Source organism: Bubalus kerabau, chromosome 11 (assembly GCF_029407905.1).
Source record: "Bubalus kerabau isolate K-KA32 ecotype Philippines breed swamp buffalo chromosome 11, PCC_UOA_SB_1v2, whole genome shotgun sequence".
Taxonomy (NCBI): Eukaryota; Metazoa; Chordata; class Mammalia; order Artiodactyla; family Bovidae; genus Bubalus; species Bubalus kerabau.
The window spans coordinates 39363367-39388485 of NC_073634.1; the positions used below are offsets into that span (position 1 = coordinate 39363367).

Here is a 25119-nt window from a genome sequence, read left to right on the forward strand (position 1 = left end):
TTAAATATGAATGTTTTCAGGCATTCTGAACATTTTACCAGGTTATTTTCAGTCTAGTGCATTTTGCTAGGAAAGAAACTAACCTTGAGGTGGATATGTAAAACTTAATCTTACAATTCAAAAGAGGGATATTCAAAACAAGGCTGTCAAATTCAAAACCATCTACAAGACCAAATGAGTAAAGTAGCACAGAGGCTATGAGAAAAGATTTAAGGAGAAGCTAGAGAGTGCCTCATGAAGGGAGACGCTCATGCACAGCCCCAGCCAACTGATACAGTGCAGCAACATGAGACCAGGATTCCAGGAGCTTCCTATTTTTCAAGAGAAACTAAAGTTCTTTTTGCATGACATACCTGGATGGAAAATAATTCAAATTGTAAAAGATATTCAATGCCACATACAGAACACGACTTTGTGACCTATACTCTAAAGCAATAGAGAGTCAAAAGTGAAAGTCGCTCAGTCGTGTCTGACTCTTTGCGACCACTTGGACTATACAGTCCATGGAATTCTCCAGGCCAGAATACTGGAGTGGGTAGCCTTTCCCTTCTCCAAGGGATCTTCCCAACCCAGGGATCAAACCCAGGTCTCCCGCATTGCAGGCAGATTCTTTACGAACTGAGCTATCAGGGAAGAAAAGCAATATGGAGTCAAACGTTTAATCTTTTAGGTGCTAATATCATTTTTTTTTTTTAAAAGATGCGTGTCTCCTCGGTGCAGCAGTGAAAATGTTTTGATCAACACATACTCTGCTGTCCATTTTGGAGGGCATGGGCACCGCAGGCTGACCCCGTGGAGATGAGATAAGCACACAGGACTGCTGGGCGCCCCACTGCTGTTCCCACCACCACCCCCATCAGACTCCCTCAGCAGGACTGCTGGCCCCAAGGTGGCACTTGAACACGGGCAGAGGGGCAGAGGAGGTTGAGGGGACTGATCCAGGTGTTAATACCCAATGCGTTGGGAATTGCTACACAAATGGACAATGCAACTTCAAGAAATGTGCTCTACAAATTACATCACCTTTTCAAATGTCCAATGCTTAGAGCCTCTGATTAAGCCAGCTATAATTTCTGCAACACATCGCTGGGTGCTCTCATGTGAATCTGCAACCAAACGTTCTAAATGGGGCTTCAGAACTGGCAGGAAGGCATCATCAAAATTTCTGAATATACCCTATGCAAATAAAGAAAAAGTTCTTCAGTACTCAAATGACTACATCTCCATTATAACAGGCTCATATTTGTTTACTATATTACTACTGTGCTTAAAATAATCCATGTTCTCACCTTAGAACTTAACTGCTTTAACAATGTCTGTAAGTTAAAATGATAAAACCACTTGTCATTTGCCACATCACATTAAAATATAATCAATGAAATAAAACTTAATAATCTTTTTGATCTTACAAATATCACACACACCTCAAGAAAAATCAAACAAATATGAAATGCATACAGTCTTGTGGGTTTTGGTATTTTATCTCTACTGCTAATTACAAATATTAGAGATAAACACTAAAAAGCCTGGTTTTTTGAGTCCTAAACCTTAAGCCAAGATGAATATGACAGGCATTACTTCGAAAGTAATTTTAAACAAAGGTAACAGATGACTAAACTCAAACTTTGATCAAATACTTTAGAACTCACAAACCTACAAACTGAGAATCACTAAGCTTTATGAAAAGGGTATATAAATAATAGTTACCTTAAAGAGGCAAAAACGTCGAGGATTAAATTTATCCTTTCCTTTTCTGTCTTCTAAAGATAGAAAGGTAATTAACTGTTCGACAAATTTAGGATCAGAAAAATGATCAAATATAATCTGTTCTGCCTATAAAATTGAAAAAAAAAAAAAAAAAGAGAGAGAACATTCAGGGATTAAAATTTATTCGAATTTATTTCCATATTTATAAACTGCCATAAGTTAAAAGTAAACTTTGTTCAGAATTACAAAACAGAAGCTACAGCATAAATGTAACTGAGGAAGACATAAATTTAAAATTCTTCAAAATGATAAAGAAGTTCTATGAAGACTGAGAGGTTCCAACTTAAATCTATCAATAATTATTCACTGATTATCCACCATTTATATGCAATAAAAAACTAAAAGTCAGTACCTAAGTGAGTGCTAATTAGGCAGTAACTTGAGAGTGACTTAGAGACCTAAGCCTTGTGTCAGCTGGTCCTAAGAGAAGGGAGGAGGGTTGGGGCAGGGGGAGAAAGGGAGTATACATTTGCCGGCACTTACTGTACTACACTGCAGGACACAAATTTGGGGGAGAAAAACGTGAACAAAGTTCTAATAAATCAATAGCCAAAAGCAAGACACATGTGAACCAGGTGTGTTCACAAATGGTGAAATTAGATGCTTACCTCTGTCAAATCCTCCCTGCTTCTGCCAAGCTTAGGTTGCTCCTCCACACCAGCATAAACAACCATATTCCTACAAAGTAAGAGTTTGTATTGGTAACACACATAGATAGAAAACAACATTAGAGCTTCATGGATAAAAAGCATGAGATGTCCACTGGCAGACGAATGGATAAGAAAGTTGTGGTACATATACACAATGGAATATTACTCAGCCATTAAAAAGAATACATTTGAATCAGTTCTAATGAGGTGGATGAATTGGAGCCTATTATACAGAGTGAAGTAAGTCAGAAAGAAAAACAGCAATACAGTATACTAATGCATATATGTGAAATTTAGAAAGATGGCAACAATGACCCTATATGCAAGACAGCAAAAGAGACACAGATGTATAGAACAGTCTTTTGGACTCTGTGGGAGAAGGCCAGGGTAGGATGATTTGAGAGAACAGCATTGAAACATGTATATTTTCATATGTGAAACAGATCGCCAGTCCAGGTTCGATGCATGAGACAGGGTGCTCAGGGCTGGTGCACTGGGATGACCCTGAGGGAGGGATAGGGAGGGAGGTGGGAGGGGGTTCAGGATGGGAACAGATGTACAACGATGGCTGATTCATGTCAATGTATGGCAAAAACCACTACAGTATTATACAGTAATTAGCCTCCAATTAAAATAAATTAAAAAATAAATAAATAAAATAAAATAAAAATCTATCAGGTCACGCATCCTAATAACATAGATTACTAGAGTCAATAAAAGACAAAGAAGTATTTCTTGGGGCTGGTTTAGACAGGTGTAGTATTTTTTTAATAGGCAAGAATATAATTCAGAGCAACTATTAAACTCCTTAGAAGTGTAACGGTAGGACTAAGAAAGTCTAAGGGTTTCAGAAGAAAGACAAGAATAGAGGCAGGATGAGGCACAGCATTGACAAGAACAAAGAAAAAAAGAGCAGAAAAGCTAGAGATTGTGTATCTTTGGTGACAGAGTGCCTATGCTTCAACTGCCTCAGCACGTCCACAGAAATCCAGATGACAAAACAAATTTTATTGAAGATAAGCTGTTCAGTAGTAAGGTGCGTGGCAAGCTGCAACTTACTGTGGCCAGGTGTAGTATCCCCAATGAGTTTTTTCCACAAAGCAACTTGACTCCCATTCTTTTTTAGTTCTGGGTATGCTTTTGCTATCATAATGCAACCAGTGGTTATCAGGCCTATCACCAGCAACAATCTGGGTGGGTTTAGGATATCCACCTAAGGAAAAGACAATTACATTTGATGAACTTCAAAATATCTGTGTAATAATTATTCTCAAGAACCAATCCACAGTGCTAGTGTGACTTTATCTTCCTAACAAGATTCTATGAAAATTCACTCAAGCAAAAAACCACATACATATGAAGCATTTCAAATCAGAAGAGGAAAAATGGGCTTATCATCTACTAAATGGTGCTGGGATAGTTATCTGAGGGGGAAAAAAAAATCAAGTTTGATCCGTACTTCATTCCTTTTACCAAAATTTAAAAAATTAATTTTGTTAGGTTTGATTAATTCAATTAGGCTTGAATTAATTACAAAGCTCAAAGAATTCCCAAGTATTCTTCAACCAGATGCCTTTAATTTTTACATTTCACCATGTGTACACTTTCACATTCTCTCTCTCTGTTCCAAAATAAAGATGGTGGCGCATAGCTAAACTCCCCTCCTAAAATGGGGTAGGGAGGAAAACTGAAGATAGCTGTTTGAATATCTCAGGAGTTATCAGAGATTAAAACAAATTTGATAAGTCAAATGATAAATTTGGTTAGGATTTGGCATGCTCACTGCCGAGGGCCTGGGTTCAATTATTGGTCACAGAACTAAGATCCCAGAACTAAGCATGAGGTGCAGCCCCCAAAAAATATTTCTTCCAAAATCAAATTAACTTTGCCCCTAAACATTTATTGATGAATTAACGGTAATGGTATTTAAGTCTGTGAAATACTGTTTGAGAAATAACTAATACAATTGCTTAACTGGTGAGATAAATAAGAAGTAGATAACATGTATTCAGAGTGTGTAAAAGGTACACATTTTACGTATTATAAAGACATAAAGAGCCATCTGTTTTATAAATATCGTTATCACTAGTTTTTACTAGGTCAACTGTTTTCCCTTTATAATATTATTTCATACTTAGAATTAAAGTCTTCCTAGGGGCTTTCCCTGGTGTCCAGTGGCTAAGACTCTGTACTCCCAATGGAGGGAGTCTGGGTTCGATCCCTGGTCAGAGAACTAGATCCTACATAACACAACTTAGAGTTTGCATGCTGCAACTGAACATCTAGTATGTTAAAACAAAGATCTTGCATGCTACAACTAAGCTCTGGCACAGCCAAACAAGTTTTTTTTAAGTAAAAAAAAAATCTCCTATACTTCTATACTTGGTACAGAAAAATATTTGGATCAAGAACTATAATTTATACATTTCAAAGAAGCTTTCCAAGTCTGACTAAGAAGCACTATTCAAAAAAAAAAAAAGCAGCACTATTCATCACATTTGGTAATACTTACTGATTTCATAGGGACTGATGGTCAGTTTTTTGTGGGTTCTTTTTAGCTGCTTAAGAATACCAGCAACAGCTGAGATTGCCATCTAGAAAAGAAGCAGGTAAGGTACATTTTACATCTCTCAAAGGGTTGCTACCTTGACCCAAAGCAGAAGCTGAGTTTTGTTTCTCTCAAAAGCAGAGAAATACCTCACCCACTGACGGCACAGTCACATGAGTGCTAACTCTGATTTGGGCTGAGTCGTTTGCAGTTCTTACTGTTGAACCCTCAACCCATGCAAGGCTCTGCCTAAACAACCTGTATCCTTTCTTTGTTCCTGCTTATTCTTCCTCTCTCAGCCTAGACATTTCTTCCTAGGGATCTTTTCCCAATGTGCCAGGCCAGGTCACCCGCCTCAGATAGTTTTCAAGTAAAACCAAAAATCTTTTCCTTCCTGTAACATGTTATAATATACCTGTGGTTAATTTTTCAAAGTCAGGCTGTCCAATAACCTATAAACGTGTTTCCTGCTATATCCCCAGTGTTGAAATTCACAGCGTCTGAGAACACCTCTTCATGTATTTGTTGGATGAATTATTACCATCTCTGATCCAAGAGAGGTAGATTTCAAATCAATACACTTCAACATGTAAAAATTCTCAAACGCAAGATTATAGCTAAAATAAAATATGTACCTTTCGAACTACAATTGCATCATGGTTGAGATTCTCAACAAAAAAACGTATGGCACGAAGAGGCAACACTCTGTCATCTCTCAAGAGTAGAGACAAAAGCCCAATGCCTATATGCTCAAATTTCCAGGGCCTGAAAAGGGGAGAGTGGGAAAAAAATCAGAAAACACACTGATACTCATTCATGGTCTTCAGGGTAGAAATCCCCTATAACATTGAAGATAAAAGCATTGGGAATTAAAAAAATACTTTTTTTGCACTTACAAATTTCTCTGCTCCACACCATCTAGCAAAGTGTTAACCAAATTTTCATAGTTCCTTAAAAAAAAAAAATTCAGGTGAGCTACTATTTTAATACAATGCTAAGATGAATATCAAAAATGCAATGTAATTAAAATTCCTGCCAAATTCACCATCCTCATTACCAGACTATAAAGGGTCTGATGAAAAATAAGCCAGAGTGAAGTAAGCAGACGGTTGACACCAAAAAGAAAATAAGAAAAGAGAGGAAAAAGTAGAGAGAGAAAAAAAAGTAGTGCTAGGTACACTGAGCAATTGAACTGTTCCTGGGTGGGCATTCAAAAGGAAATCTGTGAGTGGTGATCAGGAGTGGTCTACCTACACAACACCCAGGTATACATGAGGTAGACTATAAAGTTTATTATTTATATAGAAATGCTGGGGAAAAAATTAATGAGTACATTTATAAGGCAAAGAAAATAATAAAGTTGGGAAAGCTCCTGCTTGAGTGTTACTGCTGAAGTACTTTGGTTCCAAAAATCTAAAAGCAATTTACTAATATCATGATAACAAATTCATATAAATTTGATCAAAAGCTTACTACTGTAAGAGCTATGACAAGATAAATATTGAACTTAAGATTTAATGAGTGGAATATGTATACTACAAGAAAAATCAATTCATGTTGAAAAAACATATGACATGATTATTTTAAGATGGTGTTTTTCTATCTCCATAGCTAAAAGTGACAAACAGATCTTCACAATAACTACCTAACACTTTGGTTTCTCTTCAGTACAATGTGTAAATCTCATTAGGTAGTTATAGTGCATCGCTATCTGAGAGATATTTAAAACCTACTGTCTATAATGTTACACATCTGGATAAGCAGGCATTAATAATTACCTCAGGGCATCAACATTCCTCTCTTGTTGGCGTTTAAGTCCTTCTTTAATTTCTTCTGAGCTAAGCATTGTCTGGTTGATAGAGGGGTTTTTTGATTGCTGAAGTAATTCTGCTATTCCAACACATGACTTTGGAATCTTATTAAAAAGAAAAGCCAGGAAGAAAATGAAGTATGGACATACCGTGGATAAATCTTAACAACATTATGCTAAGTGACAGAAGCCAGATATAATCGGCCACAAATTGTATAATTCCATTTACATGTAATGGCCATAATAGGCAAATTGACAGAGAAAAAGAGCAAGTCAGTAGTTTCCAGAGACTAGGGATATGGGGACAGAGAAGGCCATGGCACCCCACTCCAGTACTCTTGCCTGGAGAATCCCATGGACGGAGGAGCCTGGTGGGCTGCAGTCCATGGGGTCGCGAAAAGTCGGACATGACTGAGGGACTTCACTTTCAGTTTTCACTGTCATGCATTGGAGAAGGAAATGGCGACCCACTCCAGTGTTCTTGCCTGGAGAATCCCAGGGACGGGGGAGCCTGGTGGGCTGCCGTCTATGGGGTCGCACAGAGTCGGACACGACTGAAGCGACTTAGCAGCAGCAGCAGCAGCAGGGGTATGGGGAAATGGGAAGCAACTATTACTGGGTATAAGGTTTCTTTATTTGAGTAATTATAATGTTCTAGAATGAGAGTACTGATGGTTGTACAACCCTGAGAATAGACTATTGTGATTATAAGCACACAACTGTTCTGTTAAAAAGGTTTTTGTATGTGAGTTACATCTCAAGTTTAAAAAAAAAATTTAAAAAGAAAGTATAATCTGACAGTTACAAATAGAGTATATTTTGCAAAAAAGGTATACATTTAGAGCAGTGGTTTTTAAAACTGAGGACAGATGTAAAACAAAATAACTTCAGAAAAGAGGGGGATTCAACTGTACTCACATCTCTTACCCATCCCCAATTCTGTTGGGTGTGTAAATAGGCATTTGAAAATTTTTAGATGATAATCTGCTCTGCATCCTCATCTTAGCTCTACTGAACCCGATACTTACTTTTTCATTTGTCAAATCATCCAATTTTAATCTTCCTATAAATTATGAACCCTGTAGTCAATCTTCTGTGACTTTGACTAGTAAAACTGACCTCCTAAAACAGAACCAACTTTCAGAAAAATGAGGCCACAGATATACCGGGAATAATGGCAAATACCAACAATGTAATCTACTTTGTGGCCTCTTGGTAGAAAACCACGCAGTTCTCTCCTGGCCATGCTTCAACTTTCTACTTCTCCCTGCCATTTACAGTAATGATCACTAAAGCATTAAAAGGAAAGAGAAATAAAATGCTTAAAAAAAAAAAAAGAATCAAATGCCAAGAAAATGATTACTGAAAAACAGACAAGAAAAATCAGAGCATTTTAACAAAGCAGTGTTTGCACTAAAGTTTGAATTTAAAAAATCATTTTGCTTACTGTGAAGTCCAAGCCAATTGTTTCATATTGCCGATGAATCTTTTCTGCAAGATCATCAAACAGCCTCACTATCGATGGCTTTTCCAGGGACATTGCTTGGCTAAGCCCAGAAGAAACAATTGCTGGCCAAGTCTGTACAATACAGTCCCAATCATGAAGGTTTGCCAAGCATACACCACTGTGATTTCCAAGGAGACAATACAAGGCACCCTGCAGGAAAAAATGAAGTTGAGAACTAAAGCACGGTTTAGTTGTAGCCAACAAACCTACGTGTTGTTTTCACATCTACTCAACACTGATTATTTAAATGCTTGGTATTGGTTAGTAAAACAGGTTCATACATTTAACATGTTACTTAAATGCAATCCAGTAATATTTTCTCTAAGTCATTTAACAGATGGTTAGCTCAAAGAACGGCTATTAGTATAGAAATGTAAAGATGTGCTTTTATTAGCTTCCATTCTAATTCTCTGCTACTACATTTATAAAGGCTGTGAAATCTGCCACTCTTTGCATTTTAGGGTATAATGCCTGGAGTACTTAAAAAAATAGTAGTTAAATCTGGTTGCCGAGGATCTCCCTAATTATATAAAAATTAGGTTACTTAATTATACTGCATACTTTTTATTAATACTAATAAGGTCCGTATAGTCAAAGCTATTATTTTTCCAGTAGTGATGCATGGATCTGAGAGTTGGACCATAAAGAAGGCTGACTGCCAAAGAATTGATGCTTTTGAACTGTGGTGCTGGAGAAGACTCTTGAGAGTTCCTTGGGCCGCAAGGAGATTAAAGCAGTCAATTCTAAAGGAAATCAATCTTAAATATTCATTGGAAAGACTGATGCTGAAGCTGAAGCTCCAATAATTTGGCCATCTGATGCACAGAGCCGATTCATTAGAAGAGATCCTGATGCTGGGAAAGATGGAAGACAGAAGAAGGGGATGACAGAGGACGAGATAGTTGGGTGGCATCACTGACTCAAAGGACATGAGCGTGAGCAGCTCTGGGAGAAGGTGAAGGACAGGGAAGCCTGCGTGCTGCAGTTCGTGGCGTCACAGTCAGACACAACTTAGTGACTGCACAACAACAAATAGGAGTTCAATTAATCAAAATGATTCTGATGACAGTAGATTCCTCTTTTTAAGGTACCCTATTTTACTGAGGATGTCCTCAAAGGCTCAGCGAGCAAAGACTGCCTGCAATGCAGGATACACAGGAGATGCAGGTTCAATCCCTGGGTTGGGAAGATTCCCTTGAGGAGGAAATGTCAACCCACTCTAAACATTCTTGCCTGAGAAATCCCATGGACAGAGGAGCCTAGCGGATTACACTCTATACGGTCGCAAAGAGTCAGACGTGACTAAGTATGCATGCGTTTTAATAAAAAGAGACATTAGGATCAAATCATTTTATTTCCTGAACATTCACAATTCGAATCTGGCTTCTTAACCACCTTGGACTCTAATCCTCTTTACGGTTCTTATAAGGTCACTGTAACTTCGATTTTACTGATTTCACAGTTTCCAATTTTAATCTTACTTGACCTGTCTGATTTTGTCCATTTAAACTGCTCTCAACAACATATCACCCAATGAGTTAGACTGTCTATAACTGTCTTGAATTAGATACCTGCCTTGGGGGTCAGCAATTCCATCAGTGTGAAATTCTTTCATCTTTTCTCCACAGCTGAAAAATTTTGTAGTAAAAACAAAAACACTGTACCTTGAACTGCTGTTGAGTGACATCTTGTCTATCAGGTCGTAAGAACCCCAAAACCAAGGGAATGATATCTCTGCAACAGAAGTTATATGCTCCCAAGGCAGCAAAAAATGTTTGCTGGGCCTTATTTCTGACCTAAAGAAAGAGTAATGAACAGACGCTTATTACATGGCAGAAAAACGACAAAAAAAATTCCATATGAATGTTTAAAACAAAGCAGTAGTAATTTACATGCTGTTTTAATAACAGAAAAATATACCAAAGCGCATAACAAAAATGAGTAAATAATCATCTTTTTATCAGAAGGAAAGCAAACTACCACCAACTACATCCAAAGTTTAAGTTACACTCATTCAATCATTTTTGGTAAAAGAGAGACTGAATGGAACTGATATGCATTTGTTCAGTAACATAATCAGCAGACTATTAAACTTTTTATTCTGAGTGTATTCTTAATGAGAAAAGTCAGACTGTCTTTTGTGTCTACATGAGGAAAATCAAAGACTTTCCAAAACACAAAACAACTTAAACTTTTTAATGCAAACCTTAGGTATAGGCCACATATTTTGAACCCAAACAAAAGATTCAGTATAAATTCATAACCCATGAACTAAACAGTAATGAACAACAGCTCATTATAGTAAAAAGCAATACACTGTACATTTTTCAAACTTTTAAAAATAATACTTCAGGCAAAAATCTCTGGGTTAGACTGGTTTCCTAATTTACAGACTCACTGGCTATTTATAAATCTCTTATGAATTTTTGGTCCTATGCTACCTAAAAGGATGCACCCCACAATTCACATGGTATCAGCTTCCTAAACTCGGGCATAATGGCATGGAAGAATTATATGGCCTTCAAAGGCTGGTATTCATAATATGATTTAAGTGGTATCAACATTACACTGGCTACATTAGCATTATCTACTTTAGTTATATTTTTCAAAAAAAATTTTGAGAAGCAATTATAAACAGCAAAAATAAATGTTATTTTAAAAAGAGAAGCAAAACTAATTTGAATATATTTGTAATTTAAAACATAAACTTTTGATGCTAATAAATTATTTAAATCCCCTTGTTAAAATGGGGATACTTAATTTTTAAAAAAAACTTTTTATTCAGTATCAGAGTATAGCTGATTAACAGTGTTGTGCCAGTTTTAGGCAGACAGCAAAGGCACTCACCATACATGTACATGTATCCACTCCCCCCAAAACTTCCCTTCCATCCGTTCTGCCACCTAACACTGAGCAGAGTTCCACGTGTTTTACAGTAGATCCTTGTTGGTTATCCATTTTAAACACAGCAGTGTACACGTGACATTCCCAAACTCCCTAACTATCCCTTCCTTAAAATGGGGATACTTTAGATGGAGTGTTACAAAATGGGTAAGAGGGGGACACGCCCGAGTGTGTGGACTAGCCTTACCTGACTGTATGAACTTGTAGATAAACGAAGAAGATCTCTAATCATCTCTTGATGTATCTTTTTGTATTCGCAACCCTCAACAGTTAGTGTTCGCAGCTAAAAAAGAGACCAGTGTAAATCAAATCTCAAAGTTTTTAGTACAAGTTCATTTAATTATGACATAACACCAATAATTAAATATGTATCTGAAAAAACTGTCATTTAAAAAAAGTCATCATGGTGAGTTCCTTGGCGGCCTAGTGGTTAGCATTCCAGGTTTTCACTGCTGTGGCTCAGGTTGAATCCCTAGCTAGTGAACTGAGGTCTCACAAGCCGCATGCAAGGCATGCCCCTCCCCACAAAAGGTATCTTAATTTTAAAAAGCTATTTACCTCATGCTGCAACATTACTCTGTCAATCAATAGTGCTCTGATATGTTGTTTTTTCCCATGGAGCTGAAAAAAAGAGTAGCAAACACTTCAACATCTTCCATGAATGCCTCAACAATGGGGTCCTCTGAATCCCTTAACAAAAAATTAGCTCAAAGAAGGTACAGGAAGGGCTTGCGGGCAGTATTTTGTAGGTATTTCACTTATACTAAAATAATATGAGACATATTTAAAAATATATTATTAATTTTATGGCTAATTATAGGAATACTCCCTTTAAATAGCTCATCCAACACCCACTTTTTCTGATGATTTATTAACAAATCCATGTGTGGGAGAGCAGTGCAGCTGGTCTTTATTCACCCAAATACAATACTAATACTATAAATACAACACCAGCCCCTAAAAAAAGTTATTGACTCTATTACATTTATAAATAGCCTTTCTGGGTAATTGTGTATGTTTACTACAGAATATAACATCCTTTACTTTTGTAAAAATTATCTTTTAAATTTTCCCCTACCCTCAATCTTCTACCCAGTCACTAAAGGAAGAAGTCTGGAACCCAGATTCCTCTTTTACACCTTTATCTCATTGGTTATCAGTTCAGTTCAGTTCAGTCACTCAGTCGTGTCCGACTCTTTGCGACCCCATGAATCTCAGCACGCCAGGCCTCCCTGTCCATTACCAACTCTCAGAGTTCACTCAGACTCATGTCCATCGAGCCGGTGATGCCATCCAGCCATCTCATCCTCTGTCGTCCCCTTCGCCTCCTGCCCTCAATCCCTCCCAGCATCGGTGTCTTTTCCAATGAGTCAACTCTTCGCATGAGGTGGCCAAAGTACTGGATTTTCAGCTTTAGCATCATTCCTTCCAATGAAATCCCAGGACTGATCTCCTTCAGAATGGACTGGCTGGATCTCCTTGCAGTCCAAGGGACTCTCAAGAGTCTTCTCCAACACCACAGTTCAAAAGCATCAATTCTTTGGCGCTCAGCTTTCTTCACAGTCCAACTCTCACATCCATACATGACCACTGGAAAAACCACAGCCTTGACTAGATGGACCTTTGTTGGCAAAGTCATGTCTCTGCTTCTCAATATGCTATCTAGGTTGGTCATAACTTTTCCTCCAAGGAGTAAGCGTCTTTTAATTTCATGGCTGCAGTCACCATCTGCAGTGATTTTGGAGCCCCAAAAAATAATGTCTGACACTGTTTCCAATGTTTCCCCATCTATTTGCCATGAAGTGATGGGACCAGATGCCATGATCTTCGTTTTCTGAATGTTGAGCTTTAAGCCAACTTTTTCACTCTCCTCTTTCACTTTCATCAAGAGGCTTTTGAGTTCCTCTTCACTTTCTGCCATAAGGGTGGTGTCATCTGCATATCTGAGGTTATTGATATTTCTCCCAGCAATCTTGATTCCAGCTTGTGCTTTTTCCAGCCCAGCGTTTCTCATGATGTACTCTGCATATAAGTTAAATAAGTAGGGTGACAATATACAGCCTTGACGTACTCCTTTTCCTATTTGGAACCAGTCTGTTGTTCCATGTCCTGTTCTAACTGTTGCTTCCTGACATGCATACAGGTTTCTCAAGAGGCAGGTCAGGTGGTCTGGTATTCCCATCTCTTTCAGAATTTTCCACAGTTTATTGTGATCCACACAGTCAAAGGCTTTGGCATAGTCAATAAAGCAGAAATAGATGTTTCTCTGGAACTCTCTTCCTTTTTCCATGATCCAGTGGATATTGGTAATTTGATCTCTGGTTCCTCTGCCTTTTCTAAAAGCAGCTTGAACATCAGGAAGTTCATGGTTCACGTATTGCTTAAGCCTGGCTTGGAGAATTTTGAGCATTACTTTACTAGCATGTGAGATGAGTGCAATTGTGCAGTAGTTTGAGCATCTTTGGCATTGCCTTTCTTTGGGACTGGAATGAAAACTGACCTTTTCCAGTCCTGTGGCCACTGCTGAGTTTTCTAAATTTGCTGGCATGTTGAGTGCAGCACTTTCACAGCATCATCTTTCAGGATTTGAAATAGCTCAACTGGAATTCCATCACCTCCACTAGCTTTGTTCGTAGTGATGCTTTTTCTTTTTTTAATTTAAATTTATTTATTTTAATTATAGGCTAATTACTCTACAATATTGTATTGGTTTTGCCATACATCAACATGAATCCACCACGGGTGTACACGTGTTCCCAATCCTGAACGCCCCTCCCACCTCCCTCCCCATGCCATCCTTCTGAGTCATCCCAATGCACCAGCGTAGTGATGCTTTCTAAGGCCCACTTGACTTCACATTCCAGGATGTCTGGCTCTAGGTGAGTGATCACACTGTGATTATCTTGGTCGTGAAGATCTTTTTTGTACAGTTCCTCTGTGTATTCTTGCCACCTCTTCTTAATATCTTCTGCTTCCGTTAGGTCCATACCATTTCTGTCCTTTATCGAGCCCATCTTTGCATGAAATGTTCCCTTGGTATCTCTAATTTTCTTGATGAGATCTCTAGTCTTTCCCATTCTGTTGTTTTCCTCTATTTCTTTGCATTGATTGCTGAGGAAGGCTTTCTTATCTCTCCTTACTATTCTTTGGAACTCTGCATTCAGATGTTTATATCTGTCCTTTTCTCCTTTGCTTTTCACTTCTCTTCTTTTCACAGCTATTTGTAAGGCCTCCCCAGACAGCCATTTTGCTTTTTTGCATTTCTTTTCCATGGGGATGGTCTTGATCCCTGTCTCCTGTACAATGTCATGAACCTCTGTCCATAGTTCATCAGGCACTCTGTCTATCAGATCTAGGCCCTTAAATCTATTTCTCACTTCCACTTATAATCATAAGGCATTTGATTTAGGCCATACCTGAATGGTCTAGTGGTTTTCCCTACTTTCTTCAATTTGAGTCTGAATTTGGCAATAAGGAGTTCATGATCTGAGCCACAGTCAGCTCTCAGTCTTGTTTTTGTTGACTATATAGAGCTTCTCCATCTTTGGCTGCAAAGAATATAATCAATCTGATTTTGGTGTTGACCATCTGGTGATATCCATGTGTAGTCTTCTCTTGTGTTGTTGGAAGAGGGTGTTTGTTATGACCAGTGCATTTTCTTGGCAAAACTCTATTAGTCTTTGCCCTGCTTCATTCAGTATTCCAAGGCCAAATTTGCCTGTTACTCCAGGTGTTTCTTGACTTCCTACTTTTGCATTCCAGTCCCCTATAATGAAAAGGACATCTTTTTTGGGTGTTAGTTCTAGAAGGTCTTGTAGGTCTTCACAGAACCATTCAACTTCAGCTTCTTCAGCATTACTGGTTGGGGCATAGGCTTGGATTACTGTGATACTGATTGGTTATCAAGCCCCCACCAATTCTTTCATTTTCAAGTCCCCTTACCTCCACCCTAGCACAGGCTATGCTTTCCCATCTGAACTACTATTAAAGCCTCCTGACTTCCAGGCTCGTTTGCCTACTGCTTATTCTTACAGCAGTGGCAGAGCTTTTTAAAATCCACTGAATTTAATATTGATCCTTTCAATATTCACATCAGATCTACTTAAGAACTTTTAATGACTTCCCCACTGCTGAATGTAAAACTGGAGCACATTCTTGGGACAAAACTAGAACTGACCTAGTTTACCTCCTGCCACTCTTTCCTACAACTAGTGCTCCCTAAGGCATGCCATGTTGGTACATCTCCCTGCCTTTCCCCATGTCAATCTCTTTGTTTAAAATATGAAGTATCCCATGCCTAAACAACAAACTCGTAAAACCTTTACAGTCTCAATTTCCAAAAAAAGTCTCCCAATGAAGAACTGTGCTATGATCTTCAAATGGTTGATTTAAGTTATTCTTTCTTCCGTGCTTCCAGGAGATCTTATATTGATCTCTCCTGGAGAACCAATTAAGATTAAATAAAACATGATGCTTTAAATTCATGCCTATGGACAATTCCTACTTTTCATCCCTTTAGGTTCTTATATGATAATGAGAATGCGGTTGCCAAGTTATTATACTCCAAATTGCCATTGAGAGTTCAGAGACTAGCACGGAAATTGACAGAAGAGGTTTCAGTAAAGTATATTTATTTCCAGGATCCTTTTGATTATACCAGGATATAGTATTTGAAAATCTACTATTTTTACTTACAGGGAAACTTCCTCTGTATGCTAAACAAATGCTAAATTAGGTGGTTATATCAGTATTATATACCTTTAAAATAAATTCTGAGTTTTAAGTGAAAATACTGACCCGATTTTCCATTGATTTCTTTACTAGGTTAAAGCTTTTCCAACGAGAGTCAAATTCATGCTTGTGAGATCCTTGGAACTGCAAAAGGTCTCCAATAATCTGTGCCAAAGAATTTCAGATTTTATATTTATGAGTTGTCACATCAAATCTGGTCGTATTAATAACCATGCAACTGTGTAAATAACAATTGTACCTTTATGATAAGAAACAAGGACTTGGTATCATCTTCTGAATTATTAAGTATGTGGTCTATAATAGGAGGAAAAGAATTTTTGTTAAAATATTTTAAATTACCATAGGACTCCTGATATACTAGAAAAGAACAGGGGGGAAAAAACCCACCACCTGATATTCTCACCATTTATAATTTTTAAATAGTTAAGTAAAAGCACATATGTTATAAAATTTCTAAATACTTAGTAAAAAAAAAATAAATACATGTATGTACTTACTAAGAAGTTTCCTTATGACCCTAGCAATTGTTTCCCGGTAGTTCTCTCTGGATAGATCTATTTGTAAAAAATGAGAAAAGGCATTTTACACACACTTAATGCAGCCCAGACAGAGCTTTCAAGTTTATACTAACAGTTATGTCAAGAAGAGATAATGTATCCAGGAAGAAAATAAATGGGTCATGGAAAAGAATCTAAAAAAAGTAGATACATATGTGTAACAGATTCACTTTGCTGTACACTTCAAATTAATACAACACTGTAAATTAATTGCAACTATATCTCCAATAAAAAAAATTTTTTTTAAATGGGTCTGTCTTTATCATAGTTGGTTAGTAGCTTGGCATGATACAGAATATCTTTTAAAATCTACACAGTTATAAGAACCTGCTTATAAACCTTTATTATTAGGCAGGCAAGGAGGAGGGAGACAAAACTGTCTCTGCCAATATTTCAAAGGCACTCTAGTCACTAATTACGGACTAAAAATGCGTAAGATTCTTTAATCAGTTGTGGTGACCCAAATCAAACAAACAAAAATTACATTTAATTAATTAATATATGCAATGAACTCCAATAAGGAAGTGTTAAATTTATTAATGTTAGATTCAGAACATTAAATTAATGCTAAATGTTTTGCATAAATCAAATATATAAGGGTTTAGCTCAAGTATAAAATAACAATTCTAACCATAAGTGAGCATTACAATATATGGAAGTCTCCCTTTGCACATAGAAAGCATCTATCCTTTAATGGCTATTCTTTATATAATAATTTCCCACTTTCTCCAGAAAAAGCAAAGATAATATTGTGTAATTAATACTCATTTTACATAGAGACTAGAAAAGTTGTAACTACAGTATTATCCCATCTTAACTCTTATAAAGTAACTGATAAAAATAATCCACACAGATTTACTCAGATTAGGATTCACATACCATATTCAAGTCCAGTATATAACTTTGTCTCTTCCAAAGACACCATACTTGGTACCCTGTATAAAGACAAGAATGCCTGTATTTATTAACAATACCAAAAAGGAGGTTTAAAGGGAAAAATGTCATTGCTAGAATGTTTAGATGATCATCTTTAACACAGATCTCTCATCTTCAACACTTCAATTCTTTACTCTAGCCTTCTGAAGACTAATGGTCTATCTGTTTCAGTAAGTACAGTATTATTCATCTTCAAAAAAATGTTAATTAAATGTAATGACTTTGGGGGGGATTCACTGCCCAAATGAACATAACACTGATATTCAATATACAAGTGTAAAAGCTTAAGACTGATGATAAACATTTATACAAGGAAAAGTAAACTTTCAATGTTATAATAATGGTTAAAATAAACACCAAAAAATCACCATCAAATTTTACTGTAAAATATACAGCAGACAAGCTTCTTTAGATAATCATTACTCTTCCTCTTACAACCAGCTAAAGTGATCTCTCCTAACATCTGCAATAAAATACCACTACTTCTGAAGATGTTCAGATGTAAAAATACTACATTCAAAGTCACATTTTAGGTACCTAAGGACAGATTCTACTGGGGAATATGAATTTTTATATCTGAAATATAAATTTTCTTTAATGAAAAACATTTTATTTCAAACTATGATTCAATTCAATAACTTTTTATAAACAAAGATTTTACTACTTTCTAAGAAAAGGAAGAAAGGAGCAAATTGCCAAGGAAACATGAGATAAGCGTATCCTATATAGGCCTAATTAGTAATAAATAGAGGTTTTATAATTATTGCTTGTAATTCATGAACTACTACTTGTAAAGAAGAAAAACACTATTTTTAAATCAACACCCCCCGCCGATACTGCATTTTTTTTTTTTTTTTTAAGTTGAGCTAAGTTATCTCTATCCTAATAATTGGTTGCTATGGATTCTGGGATTTATCTAAATGGGTAAATAACATTAAGATTACTAAAACCCAATTATTTAACTATGTTCCTTGCTATGATGTAGTGCCTAGGACGGCAATAGTACTGTCTCAAGTTTCAAAACTAAATCTACAGAATATAAACAAAGAATGGTAATATTTCTTAATATAAAATGTTAATTTGCTTTTCAGAGAATTTCAAGTTCAAATTTAAATTCTTCTTAAAATCTTGTTTTCACTCCATAAAGTTTCAGCTTTTGGCAACAGCATGCAAACTTAAACATTCTGTAAAAATGTGTATGATTGAAAAATATATATGCATAGAGTCTAGTCAGTAAAAAATAAGATCAGATTCTTTCACAGTGAACTTCAAGGGGAGTTCAATATCTTACTGAAATTAGATTTCACCAAGAAAGAGAAAAGGCTGTGCTCAAAGAGTAACAAGCATTAGGCATAAAACTGTTAATCCCCACCCCCACAGAGCAAGGGAAATACTTGTCACAAGCTATGACAGGAGAACACAGGTCTCCTCCTTGCTGCTAATAAATGTAATACAACTGTACCTTGCCCAACCCATGTCTAGTATCACATAATATTGAACCAAGCATGCATTCTAATTATTGTCACAAAACTACTCTTAACAAATGAGTTTTTAAAAAGCAATCTCTATAATAAACTATCCTGAAAATTTTTGTACTGTATCAAACACACAACCAAACAAAAGGCTATCAGTTAGGAATCTGAGATGTTTTTTTATTATGCCTTTCTGCTTCTACTACTGCCAATTACACTGTTGCTGCTGCTGCTGCTAAGTCGCTTCAGTCGTGTCTGACTCTGTGCGACCCCATAGACAGCAGCCCAGCAGGCTACCCCGTCCCTGGGATTCTCCAGTCAAGAGCACTGGAGTGGGTTGCCATTTTCTTCTCCAATGCATGAACGTGCATAGTGAAAGTGAAGTCGCTCAGTCGTGTCCGACTCTTCGCAACCCCCTGGACTGCAGCCTACCAGGCTCCTCTGTCCATAGGATTTTCAAGGCAAGAGTACTGGAGTGGGTTGCCATTGCCTTCTCCGAATTACACCGTAACCACATTTAAAAACAAGTCTCATCTAAGGGTCCCAATGCTAATTGTAAAAATCCATGTGTCACTCTGAATTGTTTCCCTATCAGAAAATTGAAAAAATACTATCACTTATTACACAATTATTTAAAAACATATCAACCTGTATGGGATTTTAAAATATTTAAGTAGTTTATTTAAATTAAAATGGCTTCAGCTTTTACTTTTAAAACCTGAATAAAAACACATCTTACATATCTGAAGTGCATAGAAGGCATCTGTTTAGACACATATTTCAGCTGTATCTGTTTTTATCCATCTCAAGTTTCTTTTATGCTTATTTATCTAAGATTAAGCTTTAATTGATCTCTTATCTAACAAATTAATTAAACTGTACTGACACCTTTGACACTGAATGTTTCTCAGTACAAATATTTATATTAAATATTTCTTCTGATCTTTCTTTAAAAGAAGAATTTTCTAAAAGAAATCTCTCTCCATTACTCAAATAAGACTCGTATCTCTTTGTGGCTACTACATTTTAAGTCTATGTGCGCTGGGCTGTACTCTCCCATACTTAAAACTGCTCTTGTAACTTTTAGTTATGTACATAATTTTTGCCAAGTAGATTTAAAGTGCCATCAACAATTATAGATCTGCATTCTGATTAAATACTGTAGTAACAATACATATAATTTAAATCAAATACCATGACTCTTCCACCTCAAGTGAAATTCATTCTACTCATTCATTGGTTCATTTTTACAAACAGTAATATAAAAATAAAATTCTGACAAACTCAACACAGCATATTATAAATAATATTAACTATACAATAATAATCAAGTTAAATCAGGTTCACAGCAACTACACAGTACCACCAAGCCACCTAATTTATAATAAAATGTGTTTAACATTTGCACCACTTAAAAAACAAAGTTTTCTACAACGATGTTACTTGTACCACAGGATGACAATCTTTAGATCTGATTAGAGTAGAACTATCAAAATAATCACTGGTGGGAAAGAAAGGATGATGAAAAAGGAAGAAATGACCAATAACATAAAAACAAAATATACAATACAAATCAAATACGCAAATGGAAGCTAGCTGAACTGTCACAGAACAACTGCAAACAATAATTCTTCCTGTCTGTAAATGGAAGAACAGCTTACCCTTCCCCAAATCCCTCCCCTCCCAAACGAAAACAAACATAAAAGGTATAAAAGCCAAGCCACTAACAGATCTTTTTTTTCCCCTCAAGGTAACAAGTGTTTCACAACAGACAACTGACCTATTTCTGTGTTCTGTTATCCTGTTCAATCCTGGGCACCGGCAATAGCTATAAACACAAATGAAAGGCTGGCTCTTGCTCTACCATGTGAAACGGTTTGCCAAGTAAAGAGAACCTTACATACCGCTAGGTTTAAAATGAACTCGGAGCCTAAGAACTACTTCCATGTCTGACACACAAATTTTTAAAAATCAATGAAAACAGTCAGAAGGTGAAATAAGGAGAAAACAGGGTTACTCACCGTGGAGTAGTAACTGTTTCCTTTTCTGTGTGCAGCTCCCCCAGCAGAGCTGGGTAGTTTCCTGGAGGTGCCAAGAGAGGTTAGCTAGCCCTGCCCCTCAGCGCATAACAACACATCCTTTCACATATTCATGAAACGGTCTCAACTCTTAGACCTTAAGTATGAATTTTTTTCTTTCCAGTAAAAAGTTAGTAAAAGCTGAGATCCTAAGAATGATTTAACTAAGAATGACTTAACAGATCTATCAGAGGAAAGGGGGCACAAAGTAAAGAAGAAATATTTGAGATGAAAAATGATGACTCCTCTACCTTGAGTAACCCTGTTTTTACAGATGTTAGTTTTTTGCATCCTGCGATAGCTGGTTAGACCTAAAAGAGTCTAAAGAATGGACTGCAAAAGGAGAAATTAATGACGATTTGAGGATTAAAGCAAGTGTCCAAAATTCCTATATGACCCTGAAAAGACATAATCCAATTTCCACACCTTTAAAGGCAGAACTATGAGTATAAATTATATCACAGGTATTTCTATGACATCATTAACTAAAGGTTCCAAGAGCAAAATAGAGAGGTCACATTTTAAGATTAATTCAGTAACCTTGGTATCTGACAAAACTGTTAAAATTTCAAACTGAACTAAAATAATTTACTCTTAATTGCTCTCAAAGGCCCTTATTTCATCCAACCTTTGAAACAGTAAAATTTATAGTATGTACAAGATACTTAGTAACCTTATAATGCAAAAGGCCAAAAAGTACAATGTAGATACCATTAGGTATGTAATTAATACTTAGGACAATCAACTCATCTAATCTAAGCTTTTCATTTTTTTTTTTTCAGTCTCTATCATTACATAGCACAGAAAATTGTTTTTCACATGTGGTAGCTATTTCCCTCAACAATGGGGTTTTGAGACCATCCCATATACTCTATCAGGAACTAAGAGTTCCTTACAGAAAAATTCAGAATTAAACTCGTGGTTTTTTATTTGCCAGAAGACCAATACTACTAATACATGTGTAAGACAAACTTAATAATAAGTGATCTGACAAAAAAATAATTAAAGCAGCTAGAATATTTTACCTGAGATTTATGTAAAAAAAAAAAAAATATATATATATAAGGTTAATTTTTTTAAAAAAAGAACTGAGCTGCTAGGCACTTCCAAAAATTGGTCTGGTATTTCAGAAAATGCATAATGTCCTACAATACCACAGCCAATTACCACAGTCACTCTTGACATTAACAGGAGTGACTTCCTTAGACATCTCAGGCATTACACTAAACCACTGGTCACCGTTACGTGTTTCCCTTTCTCCCCAACTAGGTAAATTTTATTCTATCTCCTTTGGAGTAACTCATGCCCAAAATAAAGAGTTCTTTTCATCTCCTAGTTTCCAATTGACCTGCTACTGATCATCTCCAAGAATTAAGCTGCAGATCTTCTTCCTTCACACTAGGCAGTATGATTTACCATCACACAACAATGGCACCATCAACTGACATTATTTGATTAGCTCTTTCAAATCAATTTACACTGAAGAGATTTTAATAATTATTGACTGTACTACGATAAGCGTTTTAGAAATTTAAAAGGCCAACTTTGTTTTATTATACTTTGGTGAAAACTATCTTACTATCTGCAAAAAAAAGGTGAAATGTTATATAAAGTCAATGTAAAAACTCACACATTGCCAAAATAAATTAAAATTTCAGACGAAGGTGATCCCAGTTAGAAGTTGGTTTTAAAAAAAAAGAATTCTGTTACAAACTAATTCAAGCCCAGGGAAGACTTTGCAAACTCTCTTTTCTTACAATTCAAAGGCAAAGAAATGCTCATTCATCTCTGACTGTCCTTTGTATAATCATGACCCTGAGTAGGGTATGTAACTACAAAGAACCCTAAATATGTGTATCGTTCAAGGATTAAAATGACTGAAGTTTTCCTTGTTTTATATTTTATTTCATTACTATGTGCTATTAAATATACAAGAAAACATTTTATATTTACAATCAAAACATTAAAATATATATAAACATATTTATATTAACATAATTTTGTATTACTTCATTATATTTTATTACGTTAAATTTTTACTCTAAGTGAAAAATTTTAAATACAACATGTTGAACAAATATTTATTTATTTATTCATGGTTGTGTTGGGTCTTAGTTATGGCACAAGAGCTCTTGGGTGCGGCATGAAGGCTCTCTAGGTAAGAAACATGGGTTCTGCAGCCCTGTGGCATGCATGATCTTGGTTCCCCAGCCAAGGATGGATCCCACGTCCCCTTAATTGAAAGGCAGATTCTTAACCCCTGGATCATCTGGGAAGTCCCTAAACACCACACTTTTAAGTCTAAATTATCTTTCCTGGAAAAAAACCTATAAAGGGATACTCGTGTCAATTTTATAGCTTATAATGTACAGTAAAGGGGGTCTTAATACACTTTTTATAATTAGGCACTGTTTTCCTTATTGAAAATGCATTTCATTATATACAAATCTAACTAGCTTTGTAATAACCAAATATATGGACCTCTGTCCTGACGCACATTAGTCGGAGAGGATAAAGACTTTGCTTCCTTTTACTAACATAGAGCACTTGGCTCTATGCTGATATGGACTTCAACCAAAACCTCTAAGCCTCTTGAGCTGACCCTTCAGAAATGTATCCTAATCATCATTCAATACTAAAGAGTCCTCTAATTACATACACAAAAGGTACATGCCTTTGTTCTTTGACAAACTATTGAATTAAAGGACCACCCTTCTCAACATGTTTAAGCAGAACTAAGTTTACTGATACAATCAATTGATGTGTGAAGCAGCTTTTTGGTACGCCTTAGCCTTAAGTTATGTTCTCACTATATTATATATTGTTAAAGAGCATCAGGAAAATCAAAACCATTTCTGTAGGTCTCTCACTTTAAAACAGTGTTTAGAATCTCTTGAAAAAGTGAATTTTGGTAAAGTTGCTCTTATATCAAACTATAAAGCTTGATAAAAAACAAAAGTTCTTTAAAAGAATTCAGTAAATTTCTAGACAAACTTAAAATTGATTTCCTTACCTGAAATGACCCTACTTCTCCCTCTTAAATCTAATGAGTAATCTAAAAAGTTCAGTACCTAGAAACAGTTTTTAGATAAGTGAAATAAGTGGGAATTATGAATAAAGTATGACTCCAAATGACTAATTATGTAGGAAACGGAAAGACAAGCAAGCCATTTTAAAACCCCTCCTTGAAGCTTAAGATTCTTGTTGCAAAATCAACAAATGATTCTCCCCTTGTGTTCTTCTCAGAGGGCAAAGGTTCCTTCCTTATTTTTGTGTGATTTTCAGTAACTTTCTCAGCAATAAGATATTGGAGTTCAGAGAAAATGATCTAAGATGGGATGCTGAGACTAGCATCTACGTACTTGGTAAGTGACCTACAAGTTGGATATTGCTGATTTCATTTTAATTTTTTCAACTTAAATGGTAGTACTGACAATGGACTAAATCAAGGCATTCATTCAAAATAATACTCTGAAAAGCACTTAAATTAATAAAAGCAACTTGGTGGGTCTCAAAGGTTCAACATCAATGAAAAACAGAACAAATTTTTATTAAAAATAAACTACCCCAGGTTTTTTGCTACAAAATCCTTACCAGTGGTAGACCCCAAAAAAAGTGCTTTTCTTTCTTTTCAAAAAGAATTTATCTCAATTAACTCAGTAACCTAACAGACTTAATAGCTGTAAGTTGATATTTTACAACTGATTATCACTAGAAGTTATTTGATCCTAGTACCATATGCAAAACCTGAATAAAGCCCTAAAGTTTATAGACCTAAACTGTGCTCAGTTATTTTTAGCCTAACATTGACAAAAAGGTTAAAGTTATACAGAAACAAACCAATAACAGAACCAGTGACTCATTATGTGACTAAGTCTTAAAATATATGCCAAATGGCAAAACAGCAAAATATATAAAATAGTTATCTTTACTTACAAGTTAGTAACCGGCTCTCCTTTCAATGGAGGTAGGAGGTTTCCTGAGCCAATTAAACAGTTGTGGACTATAGTCAGACTCTGAAGAACATCATCTCTAGAAGAAATAAAAACCATTTTCATATTTGAGAAGACTCCAAATCTCTATTTAACAAAAAGCCTTGCAGAGTCTAAGGTGAAGTACAAGAACTTTTTTATCAAGT

At 36.0% G+C, this 25119-nt stretch overlaps 1 protein-coding gene across 3 annotated transcripts in view; it reads right to left on the reverse strand.

Annotated features, from left to right (window-relative positions):
- Positions 1-25119, reverse strand: part of PSME4 (proteasome activator subunit 4) — a 99377-nt gene that overhangs the window by 21204 nt on the left and 53054 nt on the right. For all 3 annotated transcript variants that reach the window (XM_055540080.1, XM_055540079.1, XM_055540081.1), the window contains 17 exons: positions 24918-25013; positions 17375-17430; positions 16436-16492; positions 16177-16232; positions 15984-16082; positions 11745-11807; positions 11374-11469; positions 9947-10078; positions 8223-8432; positions 6744-6880; positions 5862-5915; positions 5601-5730; positions 4930-5011; positions 3477-3630; positions 2376-2445; positions 1708-1833; positions 1024-1176 (listed from right to left, as the gene is read on the reverse strand). In XM_055540080.1, the coding sequence (XP_055396055.1) occupies positions 1024-1176; positions 1708-1833; positions 2376-2445; positions 3477-3630; positions 4930-5011; positions 5601-5730; positions 5862-5915; positions 6744-6880; positions 8223-8432; positions 9947-10078; positions 11374-11469; positions 11745-11807; positions 15984-16082; positions 16177-16232; positions 16436-16492; positions 17375-17430; positions 24918-25013 (1771 nt within the window). The remainder of the gene's footprint in view (positions 1-1023; positions 1177-1707; positions 1834-2375; positions 2446-3476; positions 3631-4929; positions 5012-5600; positions 5731-5861; positions 5916-6743; positions 6881-8222; positions 8433-9946; positions 10079-11373; positions 11470-11744; positions 11808-15983; positions 16083-16176; positions 16233-16435; positions 16493-17374; positions 17431-24917; positions 25014-25119) is intronic.